Here is a 15,712-nt window from a genome sequence, read left to right on the forward strand (position 1 = left end):
GTGAAATGGTTTGCACTCTAGCCTAAGACTCCCAGTCCTACTTTGCTAGGTTGGTATTTCTTTTTTGCCTCTTCCCAGTTCAAGAGCAATCTTTACTTTGAGAAGTCTGGCAGGGGTGGGACAGGCAGGTTCTGGGTCTCTGTCTGTAAGTACTGTAAAGGCTTCCCCACTACCTTCTTGGCTCTGAAACACAATGCATTAAAAAGACAAAGAAGGACAAAAATCACCATGTGGAAGTTCATTTGTCAGGTGCCCCAGCCTGCCCGTTTTCTTTCTCTCTCTCTCCTGCCTTGACTTTGAAATTGAGTTTTTCAGTAAGTCCAAAGCCAGAGGAGATGGCATTGTCTACTCAGTCCAGGACAGTTTGATCCTCATGAAAAGGAGAAATTGCCTGTATTGACAATAGGCAAGGCTTCTGGCTGGCAAGATCTGCGGTAGTGCAGATTTGCTACTGGGCCTCGCTGTCCCCCTGCTGGGTTGGTTTTCCCAGTAATAGATTCCTCCAAGCCAAGTCTGACAATTAAGTGGTAAATACTCTGGTGGGTAGGAGTGGTGGGGGCAGAGGGATAGAGAAGGTCAGTTTAAGAAGACCAAGAGCATTACATTCATTTCCTCCATGGCCTTCTCTGGCCATGCATCTCAGTTCCCCAGAGATGAATAACTCGAGAATGGACTGGTTTCCACTAATATTATGAATTAACAGTAAGTAAGCTGTGTCAATGCTCCAGCTCAATTGGGAAGAGGAGGAGAGTGAAGTCTATTAACATTTATAATTGTGTTGCCTTTTCATATTAATCCCTTCCCATGGCTGAGGAATTAGGATTTTTCTCATCTGTTGATGGAAACCCGTCCCAAGAGGGTTTCCCGTTAAGTACCAGAAGATTGATGATGATACGGGGCCATACCCTTTCTCCCTACCCCCGCACCCCACAACACACACAGGAGCTCTTGCCTCTCTTGTGAGATGCATCTGTGATATTCTACATATCTATGAGATTAGGCTTTAAGTAGGATTCTGGAAACCTATTACTCAAGTTGAACCAAGCCCCCTGGCCAGGAGTCCACCCTTGGTGACTTGCGTTTAGCTGACTGGAGAGACTAAAATCCCTCCTTCCGTGAAAGGCCCTATAGCTTCACAGAGCTCCTTTTCCCTCTGCCATGCCCCGTTCTGGATTGGGTGTTTGATTTCTCTCTGACTTTATTCCATGTACTTAGAGGTACCAAATGCACCAAGACCTTTTGTAATCCCATGAGAGCGTCAGGAAACAACAGAAAGCATCAGTAGGATGTCAGAAGAGAAAAAAAGAAATTTCTCCCATTGGAAATGGAGGCTGTAGGCTGTACATGAAGAAAAGCAGTGTTTGTGAGTATGGACTTTCCTTACGGGAACTCAGGAGAAGAACGATGTTCTCATTGTGGATCAGGTGTTAGTTAGTGGTTTGAAGCTATGCTTGTCTCCTTGAACATAGACACATTTCCTAAATTACTGGTCAGTGTTTAATTTATTAAGAAAGAAATCTGGTCTGTGTTCTGTCTCTGGGTCACGCCTAGTCGAAATGCAGTTTGTGACCGTAGCCAAGTTATGAATGGTTTGAGCCAGGAAGCTCTTGACGGCATCTTGAACCAAAATGTGGTGAGTGGAGGTCAGAATGAAAGAAGGTGAGGCATCCTTGCTACATGGCTCTTTAGGTAGGTAGGAGCCGTGGGAAGAAGAGGAGAATCAGATCTGAAATCAGATCTCCTGAGAAGTGCCTGCCCTTGTCCTGATCAGAGGACACAGTTACCCACTAAGCTTCAGAGGGGATGGATCATCGCCTCTGCAGTTCAGGAAGGCCATGTGGGGACTCTGGTCCTGCTGTTCATCACTTTCCTTCGCAGGCATGGTTTAATGGTGTAGCCATTCACTCCCAGCAGGCATAAATCCTTTTTCCCACAAGAGGATATTGGCTGGATGTTACGTTTATAGGACTAAAGAAGCAGCTGGCGATGTCGGATTCAAGGCAAGTAGGTTGTCTTGGCCATCCTAGTTAGCAGATGGCCAGGACTTGATAGATGGAAGATTATCAGGATCCAAGTCAAGGGCCAAATGGCACGGTGGACTGGAAAAGTAGATGGAGGCAGATATCTGAATGCAGGCGCATACAGTCTGCCGGGGCCTCTCTGCTTCCATTTCATCTTGCATCTGGCAGGAGAGACCACAGGTCCTCCTAAGGGCCTGGATTCCAGACACAGCTCTAGACATGATGGATAATGCAGTTATGAAACTGATAGTTGGTTCAGTCCTTAACATGGTCTATTTTTTGGGAAGAGAATGTTATGAAGATTAGATTTCATCAGGCATTCCTATGAATCTGGCCTTTTGCCCAAAGCTACGTGTCACAGTTTCCTGTATTGCTAATGTCTCTGTGTAGTTTGTTATATCTAAAGACAACTTAAAGGCTTTAATTCAGAGCCCTCTGTCACGGGCATGCTGTCCTTTTGAAGATGACTAATGCCAGGAAAGCTGCTCCGAAATGAAAGGGCCAGGAGCTAAGTTTTGCTGTGATAGCACAGACCGCGGGGGGAGGGGAGGGGGTTCCCATTTCTTCGAGGCCATTTTAAGCTCATTTGTGCAATTGCCACCTTCTCAGTATTACTGTGTAACTCCTTTGATCTCAAAGTGGAAGGTGGCAAATTTCAAGAGCCAGGAAAGCTCCTCGTGTGGGTTTAAAAGGAGCAGCATATTATGAAATTGAGTGGATGTCAAATAATAAAACATAAATTTGGATCTTTTGAAATGTGAGCTCAAGTAGGTATTACGTTTAGAGCCGAGTACATTGAGAAGTTCAGGGATGAAATTGCTGTTGTTTGACATTCATTGAAATGTGACTGTTTGGGTCAGGTTGTTGCCCAGTCACCTCCATCCCTCTTGAATGCTGCATTTGGATTCAACAGGACACTCAAACTTTGCACATGTTATCCTCAGGATGGCATTGCGAAATCATGTTCCCATTTTACAGGTGAGGACACTGAAGCTGTAAGGTGTGTCCCTGACTCAGAATTTCATTTTTCCCCCACCCTTTGGCCCTCTCTACTCTGGATGGAGACCAGAATGTAAATACGGGTTGTGCTCAAACAGCCTTCTTCACTGTTGGCATATTTCAAAGCTGTCCAAATTGCTTAGCTTATGTTCGTGATTTTTTTTTTTTTAAAGTGGCAAATTGATTGAAACAGTAAATGGAAGGGATTTATCAGTGAGGGTTGTGCCTTTACTGGAACAAACCCACTTATTAGCATGCTATTTGGATTCCCACCCTGAGTTTTGGAACCAAGACACAGACTGGAGAGTAAGCTCAGTATTATTAGTGAGTTACTTGGACCAGCCAATAATCTCTGTTATTTTCTCCCCTTCTCCTGATACATCTTCTCAATCCCAGCCATAGAAACTAGCCATAGGGGTTGTGGAGGTGAATGGGCTTTGTAGAAGGTGTTTTCATGTATGGACTTGCTTAGAGTCTGGGGTCAGGCCCATAAGCTTTAAAGAGACTGGACCTGAGGAATTAGACATGGAGATACTGTAGCCAGAGGTGGTCAGAAAGTAAACCTGGATTAGTTTGCCTGGTTATTTTCCTCTCACATGTTATTGGTGGGCATAAGTCATGGGAGGTTAGGAACATTTTCTTTGAGTTTTCTCATCATTAAATAAGACTGAATACATTAAAGGGTCCCCCTGATTAGAAAACATCCACAATTGGGATTGGAAATTAAAGTATCTGTGAAATACTTCCATGGTAGAGGAGGAGTAACATGGTTTTTGCAAAACACATGATTAATTGGGTTGATGGCAAATGCTGTGTCTTGGTATGTGGACTCTCACTGAGAAACCGTTATGACAAATCATAAGCAAAAATCATTGGCATCATAATCTGTCCCCAGTCTTCCACTTCTACACATTCTAGAAACTCTACAGGTAAACTTTATGCTGTAACAAATGATCCAAATTAGTTAACACAACAATTATTGCTTTATGACTGTAGGTTCGATGGCCAGTTCTTCTGATTAGGACCAGTTTGGGTGGTCTCTGCAAACTTGGGGTAGTTCTTCTGAGGCGGATGAGTCTGGAATGGCCTCAGCTCCGACTGCCTGTCTGTTCCTTGTCATCTCTCCCTCCATGAGGCTCGCCTGGGATTCTCAGGGTGGTCTCAGAATTTCAAAGAGTAGCAAGAGAGGATAAACCTCTGCTAGGCAGGCCTTTGTAAGTTGCTCCCTACATCATGTTTGCTAATGTCCCACTGGCCAAAGCAAGTCATGTGGTCAAACCCAGTTTCAAAGAGGGGAGCCACTGATCTACATTCTTGATGGGAAGAGTGGCTGAGTCAAATCGAAGAGGTCTGTGTGATGGGGAGGGTGGGAGTTTGTGGCCCTTTTGCCATTTCCCACAGATGTGAGAGTAACTACAGGTGGTTGAACTGGCCTAAACTTCTCTGCCTGCCTGAATCTGGAGAAGGAAGACCACGTTTTTATCTCTGACTTCAGTGTGATATGGGATATTTCTCTCAGCTCTTACTTTATTCTTTCACTTTGCAAACTTGGCCACATTGACTGGTAGACTCACTTATCTTGCATTCTTAAGTTGTGATTCCATTTTTGACCATGTTTATAAAATGTTGGTAAGTATTTGCTATGGTAAATATGAATGTTTCATTTTGTTGTATTTTTTGTGATTATTTGCCTTTGAGGAATGTTCAGTGCTCCTCCAGTACATTAAAGCCCTGGCTAGGACTTTCTGTCAGGCAATTTGGAGGTACGCCAAGACCAGCTCCCAGAATCCCACCTTGGCGATCTGATACATAAACAGTTCCTAGTCACTTACCCTTTTTAAAGTACCTGTGGTGTTTACGACGTAATACCAAATTCCGCCTCACTTTATTAGTCTGTAAACCTAACACCATACATAATGTGTCTATGTGTGTTTACTCAAACCTGTGTTGGAATTTAGTCATAACTCAGGGCTCCAGACATTAGTAGGTAATCGCTGTGACCTCATAGAACACGTAACCCAAATTTCTCAACCTCAACTTCTGCCCCATTGACACCTTGGGCCAGATAATTTCTTGCCATGGGGGGCTATTCTGAACATTATGAAATTTTTAGCAGCAGCCCTGCCTCTATCCTTGTGATGCTAGTAGCCCCTCCCCCTTCAACCCTACTTATGACAGCCAACAATGTCTACAGTCATGGCTTGATGTCCTGTGGGTGGAGGTGGAGAGTGGGAGATAGGTAAAGTAAAATCCATCTGCAGTTGACAACCACTACTCGGACTTGGAGATGCTGAAGCAAAAAAGAGAAAGAAATGCATGAAGTGTGGGTATTGTCGGAGAACAAACTAGGAGCAGAACCCAATGGACCATTTGTACGGGGCAGAAGGAGTATGGAACATTTTTAGTTACCTTCAAATTTTCACCTAAGATGGCCTAAATTAACTAGGAAATATCAAGTTGGGTCTTGCTATGTGCTGAAAGGTTCACCTATATCTCAACTTCATTACGTTAAAAATGGATTAAGTAGAAATACTACTCCTGAAAAAAAAAAAAAAGTCAGGAGATATGCTGACCACAGAGAATGGATTTTGCGAAACTATTTGGGAAGAGTCAGTCATCCACAAAAGTAGAGAAAATTATATCAAGACCCACTCGATACGCATCATTTAAGGTCATAAATGATGGAATGAGTGTCAGTCTCCCTGCATCTATGCCTTGCTTGCTTCCTGTATGGCTCTCCACTCCTGGATTATTTCGGACTAAAATCTAGATATCATTCCATTTCATTTGTAAATATTTCAATAATGTGTCTGAAAGAAAGTACCTCAATACCAAAATTACAGTATGCTGGTGGAACTGTAGCCTTATGGAAGGGGCACGGATGAGAATTTGTGCTGAGTAATATTAGCAAGTTAGGGAAAGAATAGGTAAGAGGCTTGACTTCTGGGGGAATTAAAAACCCCAGGGAGAAATGAAGTTGGGAGACACTGTCTCTTCAGGCTCCCGTCCTTCGTGTCCTCCCCTCTCTTGCTTTGACTCTTAGAGATTTCTCTTTTAGTATGAGGTAAAGCACAGGAGACTGGGAGCCTTAGAAAGAAGAGGAGGCTGGCAGGGCACAGATCCATTTTCTAAGAAGGAGAGGAAAAAAAACACATCACAAGAAGGTATTGAAATATTCAGTCAATGATGGATTACTCTTTGATGACTTTCAATGACTTTTTAGCAGATCCGGGTATACTTTTAATAAAACAAAAGCAAAAGAAAAGTCTTACAGTTGCTTTTTAAGATTTTACTAGGACTGTGGTATTTCTCTCCCGTTCTGATATATTCTGAGAAGTTTCTTTCTTTTGATTTAGACTTCCTCCCTTGATTTCATGATGTCATAAATCTTTTGTGTTTGGTGAGAGCCGTGGTCTATGTAAGACCTACACAGCCCGCTAGATAACATCTATTTCCACCCCCCCTTCTCTTCGCAAGATTAAACTGAGGCTGTTGTGTCTGATGCCAGAACAGATTTAACCAATCATGTTTCCTTTACATGTAGGTCAGTCCAAGGGACAATTCCGCACTGGATCCTATTATCCATGGGTTGAAGGGCGTCGTACATCATGGTAAGTAAGCCACGTACGCTTCTTTTTACTGGGATGTGAACAGCTAAGGTCTTTACCTAAAGGAATGGGGTTATCTTGTAGAGGACAGAGGGTGACACCCATTCTTCACCCACTGATGTTGAAGGGCATGAGAGCCATTATTTGATGGATAAAGAGCACGCCCATTTATTACCAGCAAAGGGATCTGGGTTAACAGTAAGCAATTTGTTTCTCTTCAGGTACCACTTTGAATGCATATGTTATTAATCAAAGCACCCAAAGAGCCACCATTGGTATACGCCGAACCTGCCACTGTCTCATGTCTCCCTTAAAAATATTCTTCTTTCGTGTATCTTTGCATTAATAAATTTCTTGATTTGCCTCTCAGATTTCGGGGGGAAAAAGATTTAAGTAGCTGCGACAAGTCATTAAACTTGGCTGCATGTGAGCTAGCATCACCAGCTCCTAGCATGGGAAAAGCTAGGCCGTGTTCTGTGTAGCAGGCATCGTATCCCCAGGCATAAAACTGGGAGATAAAGTAAGATAAATGGGTTCTGTCTTTCCCAACTGGTTTTTATTGGAGGAATTTCCCTGCAACTTTATTATTGGTGACGCTTCATTACCTATGACATCAGGATCCTCTGATTTCAAAAGTACCCTTGTCGCAGGGATGTGTGGAGTCTTAGAGGTAATGTAATGATTTGCGAAGTTTTAATCATCTAATTAGAATTCCAAAGACATTGACAGAGATAGCATTAGTAACCATAATAAATCTCCCCTTCATCTCCACAGCTGTGATAAAACATCTTCACACCTTTCTGGGAGGATTGTCTTTCCACATTAGCCGACTCGGCAGAGCTTCCCAGACCTCTTCCCCCATTTCTCTCAGGGAAGCTAAAACCAGTTGTCAGCGTGCAGTGGAAGTGAGTAGGATTTGGGATGTAATTGTCCCGCTCTTAGAACCATTCAGTCGTGCAGCAGGTAACAGTAATACAGTGAGTAAAAGTAGGAAGGTGGTGTGGCCAAAGACACCCACCTAGAGCTTTTCATGGGTGGCAAGTTTCCACGGCTTCCTCTCAGTTTCAGTTTGTGTCTCGAAGCGAAGGCCTCACGCAGAGCTGGATTTGGCTGTGTGGCCAGAGAACAGGGCACCTTTACCCAAACTGTTTCTGCCTGAACATTTGTGCTTTGCTGTTGGTAACAGCGGGGGTGGTTTTGGACAGTAAGCATATTCGCTTTGTACTCTGGGCAGCCTCGAAAGTGCAAAGCAAGGTGGTATGGGGGCAACGCGTTGTGCATTCTGAGCTCCTTTCCCAGAAGATCCCCTTGGGTACCGAGTCGGTCAAACTCCTTCCAGAAATTCGTAGTGTAGACTGAGTTTGGGGGCTTGAAATGTAGTAAATGATGAATAGATCTTCTTCCCCACGAACTTTTAGTCCTGTTTAAAAACAAACACAGTGGCACCTGGGTGGCTCAGTTGGTTAAGTCACTGCCTTCAGCTTGGGTCGTGATCCTAGGGTCCTTGGATCAAGTCCCACATCGGGCTCCTTGCTCAGCGCGGAGCCTGCATCCCCTGTCCCTCTGCCTGCCTCTCTGCCTGCTTGTGCTCTCTCTTTCTGACAAATGAATAAAATCTTCATAAAATATAATAAAAACAGGGGTGCCTGGGTGGCTCAGTGGGTTAAGCCTTTGCCTTCGGCTCAGGTCATGATCTCAGAATCATGGGATAGAGCCACACATCGGGCTCTCTGCTCAGCAGGGAGACTGCTTCCCCCTGTCTCTCTGCCTGCTACTCTGCCTACTTGTGATCTGTCTTTCAAATAAATAAATAAAATCTTTAAAAAAAAAAATATATATATATATATATAAAATAAAAACAAACACACCATGGAGAGTTTTAGAATCTTCGAAATAGGTACCAGTTCTTTGGTCTGCAAGGAAGCATTCCACCAGCTATGGCATTTAAGTAGAAGTGTGTGTTCTTATCTCCACAATTATAATTGAAGGAAATCCCATATGTTAAAAGTAAGCAGAAGCTTCTACCTAGCTCCCAGATCCCAAAATCTCTGTAAACTCACTGGGTAGTCATCATTTAGTTCATGCGCTCTGTGCTAGCATAATCGTGTTATCCTTGCTCATTATCCACAGAACAAGGCTGTTCTGTGTACGCTTTTCTATGTTTACTGGCCCAGGGAGGGTGGCAGAGATGTCCTGGGATGTGGTTTCAACACTACTTCCTAGTGGAGAAGTCAGAGGAGACCTATCAGAAATAATTCCCTGCAAAAGGGAGTTTACTTACTTAGACAGCAAAAAAGAGTGACAGGCCCCCTGTGTGTGATTGAGAGACGCAGGGAGGTGTCTGGAAGGGAGGTGACGTGAGGTGAGGGGCCACCTCTATTTTCCTCCAGCCTGCCTAGAGTGCTGTCACTCCCAGCTTTTGCATTTGCTGTTTCTGCGGCTTCTGTCCAGAAGGTTCTTGCCTCAGCTCATCACAAGGATGTCTCCCTTTATCATTTTAGGTCTCAGTTCAGATTTGAGCCTCCTCAGACAGTTATTTCTTTATTATCCTGTCAAATGCCCCACCCGCTCCCCACTCCCGTGGTTCCCTGTCACATCATCCTAAGTTACTTTCTTCAACCCCCTGAAAAGTATCTGAAATAACTGTGTGCTTTATTTACTCATGTGTTACCTACTAAACCATCAGCTTCGTGAGGGCAAGACCTCCTGCATGTGTGGCCAATGACAGATGCTCCGTAAATGTTAGCCAAGTCAGTGAGTCAGATAAACCTACAAATAAGTGAAAATACAAAACTGGGAGAAGAGGAGGAGAAACCAAAGGCCACTTGAGTTTTGCTTTGACTGGGAAGAGAAGGGAATATGAGAACATCTTGGAAACCTGACTTTGTCCCCGCCCCCAGTTCTGGGGCTGTTGCTGACTTCCACTGTGGTAACTGTCCTCTCTTTCGTCATTCTTCCAACAGAGAGTGAACATTTGAAATGGCTAAAACAACTTTTGTTGGAACTAGAAGCATCTGTAAGTTGAAGGTCCTGTGAGGGAATTGAATGATCTGTTAATTTGATGGGACATAAATAATCGTGCCGTTCACAGACTCTCTGGCTTGGAAATGATGATAGAAATGTGTAAAAAGGAAAAATCAATATGGATTTCTATTACAGTTCAGAATTGGTTTTATTTCGTCAGCTCTGGGAGCCATATCTTAGAATATTAATTCCTCATTAAGCGAAAGTGTTTTTTTTTTTTTTAATAGGAAAAATCTTGCACATTCTTTCAGCTGAAATGACAATGAGAAATCTGGTCACTCCTGCAGTCGTACTTGGCATATGGTCATCAGGGGCCTCTGTGAGGCAGACAGGAAGGTGGGGTTTTCAGTGCAGGTGAATTTGTTGGCAAAGAGGGCTAAAGAGGAGAGGAAAGAAGCAGGGCCGCGTGGGGACAGGGTCAGCACCGCAGTACAGATCTGATATCTCCGAATGGGGAAGGAATCTGGGAGGACTGCCTGAAGGCAGCTCTCAGAATGTCCTGGGCAGGTCCCTGAACCACCCCAGGGCCAAGACGGCCTGTGAGAGGTGTCCTGTGTTGGGTTCTCCTGCCATGTGGAGTCAGCGGCGAGAGCATCCCATCAAGACCAGACGACATGAGAACACCGTGTTCAGCCTTGAAGGGGCAGAAGCTGTCGGCTGCCTGCTAACCTGGCTCCTCGTGACAGCTTGTCTCTGGAAGGAAGATCTTGGGCATGTACCTCCCTTGGCTGGCATGGATGTTCCTATCTTCCTTCCTAATCCCATTTCCAAAGAGGTTTTTATTGGGTCCCCTCACTCTTAAAATGCTCACAGATTCTTAGAAGCAGTGCATGGTCCTCTCATGCATATTTAGTAAGTGCCTCATCAAGGCGGACCATGAAGCTAGGCAGACGGAGCACACAGCAGACCTAGAGCTGCCCTCCTCGCATTTATAAAGTCTCTGGGGACACACACGGTTAATCATTGCCATTGTGATGAAGAGTGGGGAACAGCAGGTTTAACTCAGACTGGGGTGGGGGGTGGAGGCGGCACCTCAGGTAAAGTGACCACTGAGACCTCCAGAGTGTGTAGAGACCATGCAGGAGAAGTGAGAGGTGAAGCTTTCAGGCAGCGCCATAGTCGATGGAGGTCTCTGGTGGTAGAAGTGCATGGAGCTTGTTTGAGGCTCTGCGCTCAGCAACATGGTGTCTGCTGCTGGCGAGAGAGATCTAGAAACCTCTTGGCAAACATGAAGTGTTGTTTCTTATGTGTTCCTGTTCCCATGTAAATTGTGATTTTTACAAACTTGAGAGCCATGAAGAAATATAAATAGAATGGAGAGATGTGATTTGCCATTGATTCTGGTCCCATCTATCCATTGAATGTAGATGGAAGCACTAAAATGTGTGTTGTCGGCTGTTTTGCTTACACCCTCCCAAGACTCACCATGGAGGAAAGATCTAGGGAGAAACTGTGAATCCTAGTCATAGCATGGACTTGGTCATTTACAGTGCTTTTTGTATTCAGCAACCAGCACTTAGTAGAAGTCACACCTAATAGAAATACTGGTTCCAAAAAACAGTCTAGTTCTTTTTTTTTTTTTATCCCATTAAAGGGGAAAAAAGGGAAAAAAACCCAACTTGTATGTACATTGGTATAGAAACACAACCATCCCCGACAGCTGGTTTTACCTAATTGACTGATGCTCAGAAATGTACATTATATCCTATGTCAATTAAAAAGTTTTGATTTTTTTTTCTTACTTTCACATTTTTGGATTACCTGCTTTTCCTTTCTTTTTTTTATAATATCCACCCAAAGAAAATCTAGCGGGCTGTTTGTGTATGTATTCTAGAGTATCGTGAAAATGAATCAAAACCTGAACCACTCCTTCTTATCCATCATCTAAGAGAGACCTTTTTTTTTTAAAGACCCGTATTTTTTTTTTTTTAAGATTTTATTTATTTATTTGACAGAGAGAGAGATCTCAAGTAGGCAGAGAGACAGGCAGAGAGAGGGGGAAGCAGGCTCCCTTCCGAGCAGAGAGCCCGATGTGGGCCTCGATCCCAGGACCCTGAGATCATGACCTGAGCCAAAGGCAGAGGCTTAACCCACTGAGCCACCTAGGCGCCCCAGCCATTTTTGTATTTTTGCAAGGAAACTTGCTAGTAGCAACTGCTTGGATGTTGAGCTTTGACTCCCTGACTGTGTTTTCCCATCCCCCCACCATCATCTTCCTTAGTGAGCAGGAACAGTGCCTTTCTCCTTCAGAGGAAATGTGAGGGGGGCAGATAGAAATTGCCTCAGACCCTGGCCAGAGCCAGACGGCTCATCCCCTTGTCCTCCCTCCCCAGGTTCTTCCGAGAAGGCTGTCAGTGAAAGTACAAGTAAATAAATGATCACCTGAGAACACCCTGCAATTAAAGAAAGGCACAAGCTTTACAGTGATGTAAGTTGGGGCTGTGTCAGGATCAAAACTCTCTTTGCAGAATAGCTTCCCCGACTGACTCTTTATTCACTTGGGTTCATTTTGGGGGTGTTCATACCCATTTTCTCCCCTGCCCTGGGACCCTGGGATACTCATCCACTCACCAAATCTGCAGACACGGTCATGGAATAGCTAGAGTTCAGTCCAGGCATTTGACAGAAAGGGGAGAAATAAAGGAAACTTGGGAACGTACGTGACCACCTGGCCAAGCTTTTCCACATGGTGGTAGGAGTTGATGCAGCTGGATCTGCTCTTTTTTTTCCATATTCCACTTGCTAGGATTAAGGTTCCTATAATCAAGAATAATTTGGAAGAGAATCCAGACCTGGAGTGGTCTGAATTTCTTCTAAAACAGTGGCTAGGCTTTCTTTTACACAGCAGCTGATACATCACTCACCACAGACACTAATTAAAAAGAAGACAGGCCAGGACATGGTACCATTGGGACCTCAGGACAACTGTGGAGGAGATGCAGATGGCCCAGCCTCTCGGAAAGCAACGTGGCCATTTCTGCCCATGTCGCACCTCTGCCTTATCCTCTGAGGTGGCAAGTCCACATGTAGGTATGTACCCAAGAGAAATGTCCACAGAAAGATTTGCCCATGGGGGCTTTGTTTATAATGGCCCCAGAGTGGAACCAGCCCAGATGTCCACCTACATATGCAAGTTGTAGAATAAGCAGGCCATGAACTATTATACAGCAATGAAAAACAGTGCGCTCTTTCATTTACATGAAAACAGAAGAGCACATACCGCCTACTTCCCTTTCTGTCAAGTTCAAGAACAGACAAAACTCACCTTTGGCGATAAAAGCCAGAATACTGAGGCAGAGGGGTATAGTAAAGGAGAAGAAACATAAGAGAATTTCCTTGGATGATAAAAATATTACATATCTTGACCAGGAGGATGATGACATAGGTAATAATATACAAATTTACCCTACTGTCCCCTTAGATTTATACATTCAGTTGTTTGTAAATGAAAGAGTAGCCCATGTATATTGCACAGTGACTTCTCCTAGATAATACATGCACAGAGCTCAAACAGAATCCGGCGGCATGCACCACATAGTTAAATGTTAAAAATCCTGACAGTGTCCAGTGTAAGCAAGGCTGGGAATGCTGGGAACTCTCACACTTTTCTGGAAGTAGTTTGGTGGTATTTAGCCACACTGATTCAGTACTCCAGCTCCCAAGCATGTCCCCCAAAAAACGCAGATAAAAGTGTACCGTGAGATGCGTACAAAAATGTTTGTGGCATTGTTTTTCCTAGAAATGCCTCACAGGCCTGTCTTCAGCAAGCTAGATAAACCCAATGCAGGCCTGCAAGAGAACATGTCACCCTGATGGAAAGGGTTGGAATCTTATGCCTCTCCCTAAACCGGGGCACATCTGAGAACCACAAAGTGAAGCAAGAGGCTGAAGAGTACATAGGGTAAAACACTAAAGGAAAGGCAAAGTCATGATTACTTTCCAAAAGAAGATGGTGATTACTTCTAGAGGCAGGTTCAGAAAGTGATGAGGCACCTGCCCAGGGAGGGTGGCAGGGGCTTCTTCTGTTCTGGTCACTCCAGGGCTCACTTTAGTATATTTACGTTATCTATTTATGTTTTAGGCATCTTACTGAAGGTGCGTTAAATTTTACAATCAAAGACAGTCACTAGTTTTAGAAAGTAAGGGATACTGGCAGCGCCTGGGTGGCTTAGTGGGTTAAAACCTCTGCCTTCAGCTCAGGTCATGATCCCAGGGTCCTGGGATCAAGCCCCGAATCAGGCTCTCTGCTCAACAGGGAGTCTGCTTCCTTTCCTCTCTCTACGCCTGCCTCTCTGCCTACTTGTGATCTCTGTCAAATAAATAAAATCTTTAAAAAAAAAAAAAAAGAAAGTAAGAGACTCTGACAGTGCTTTCCTCTGGGATACATGAGGTACTAGGGTGCTTTGCAGCAAGCAAAGAGGAGGATCGACAGCACTTTTTAAAAAACTTTTCACTCAGGGCGCCTGGGTGGCTCAGTGGGTTAAAGCCTCTGCCTTCGGCTCAGGTCATGATCCCAGGGTCCCGGGATTGAGCCCCACATCGGGCTCTCTGCTCCGCGGGGAGCCTGCTTCCCCCTCTCTCTCTCTGCCTGCCTCTCTGCCTACTTGTGATCTCTGTCTGTCAAATAAATAAATAAAATCTTAAAAAAAAAAAAAAAAACCCAAAAAAAAAAAAAAAAACCTTTTCACTGTAAGCACCCTGACAGGCTGTTTGTTTATCTGCAAGTTGATTGCAAGCCAAAGAAAGAAGTGCGGCTGCCTTGGGATTCTATCATTAAGAGATGACTTTGAGAGCCAATAACTTCTTTGGGAATTGAGAAGAAGGAAATCAGAAACAAGGGGGATGGAGACTCGGGTCTCAGGTCTAAAAACAAAGGCTCCCCATGCTGCTGTGTGGGTACACGCTGGCTCCATACCAGGCAAGGGTCTCATTGGCCTGACAGGCACCGCTGAATCCCCAAGAAAGCCTCTGAGACACAGCTCTCATGCCCCCCATTATACAGAAGGGCGTGCAAAGCAAGCCTTGGCTGAGTGACTTGAAGTAAGGTCTTCATGACTTGAGAGTGGCTCTCATGACTCCCAGACCATCTCCCCCTCTCTTCTCTGCCAAGGTCACACCATCTGCCTCTGATTGGGGTTCATCGCGTAGACTGGGGAAGGGGCAAATGAAGAAATACTTAACAGGACCAGAGTCTGTCATCATCACTCTGGCACTATTGAGATTATTCCCGGGGTCTGAGATCTGGACATAAACTCTCTGTTTGAGGCTAAATGGCTCAAGTTCCTGAAAAGTATCTTGCATGAACTTTGGAAGAAAAGGACAAATCCCAGAACAAGGGACTTTTGGGGAAAATTAAACTATTTAGGCAGAAATAGTCTGTGTCATGACAAACTGGCAGCAAGAAGATGGCCCAGAGATGTACTGATAAGGCTTGAGAGGTTCTTGCCGTTTTGTATATGTGAAATTGAAGCTTCTTTAATCAGTCTAACCATTGTCCCATCTATGGAGGGCCTAAGAAGTGATAGGTAAGGTGTTGAGTAAGATGAACAAGCTTTTCCTTGCCTTTAGGAAAATTTTAATATCATGAGAATCCTTTTTTTTTTTTTCTTCTGTCCTTCCCATTCTTGTTGCTGAAGATTAAAAACACTAATATTCTTCACCTGCAAAGTAATCTCATGTGTTCACATGAATAAGCAATTAGAACTTTGGAATGAGTTTTTTGAAAAGTCTGTGTTAAGGAATATTTCTAAAGAACTGGAATTTGTTATTTCTCACCTATATTGTGATTCTTAGGAACATTGGTTTCTGCAAAGATTCTGAACAGTGCTTCAGAGTTCCAGCTGTCCTGGTTTTGAATCCTGCACAAATTGCTGCATCTCTCTGTCCCTTTGGGGTTCCACCTTGTAAAATGAGGGTAAGGAAAGAATCTGCCCTATAGGTATTAATGCTAAATGTATTAGAATAGGGAAAGAACCAAGAAGGAAGGACACCTGGCATGTGTCCACTGTCCTGTACATCAGCAGCCAGCGAGTACAATCAGTGATCCAAATCTGGCCTGCT

At 44.2% G+C, this 15,712-nt stretch overlaps 1 protein-coding gene across 5 annotated transcripts in view; it reads left to right on the forward strand.

Moving 5' to 3' along the window:
- PTPRG (protein tyrosine phosphatase receptor type G) overlaps positions 1–15,712 on the forward strand; it is a 699,794-nt gene that overhangs the window by 531,852 nt on the left and 152,230 nt on the right. For all 5 annotated transcript variants that reach the window (XM_032359252.1, XM_032359242.1, XM_032359260.1 and 2 more), the window contains one exon: positions 6,565–6,631. In XM_032359252.1, coding sequence (XP_032215143.1) covers positions 6,565–6,631 — 67 coding nt within the window. The remainder of the gene's footprint in view (positions 1–6,564; positions 6,632–15,712) is intronic.

This window comes from Mustela erminea, chromosome 1, assembly GCF_009829155.1.
Source record: "Mustela erminea isolate mMusErm1 chromosome 1, mMusErm1.Pri, whole genome shotgun sequence".
In the NCBI taxonomy this organism is placed as follows: domain Eukaryota; kingdom Metazoa; phylum Chordata; class Mammalia; order Carnivora; family Mustelidae; genus Mustela; species Mustela erminea.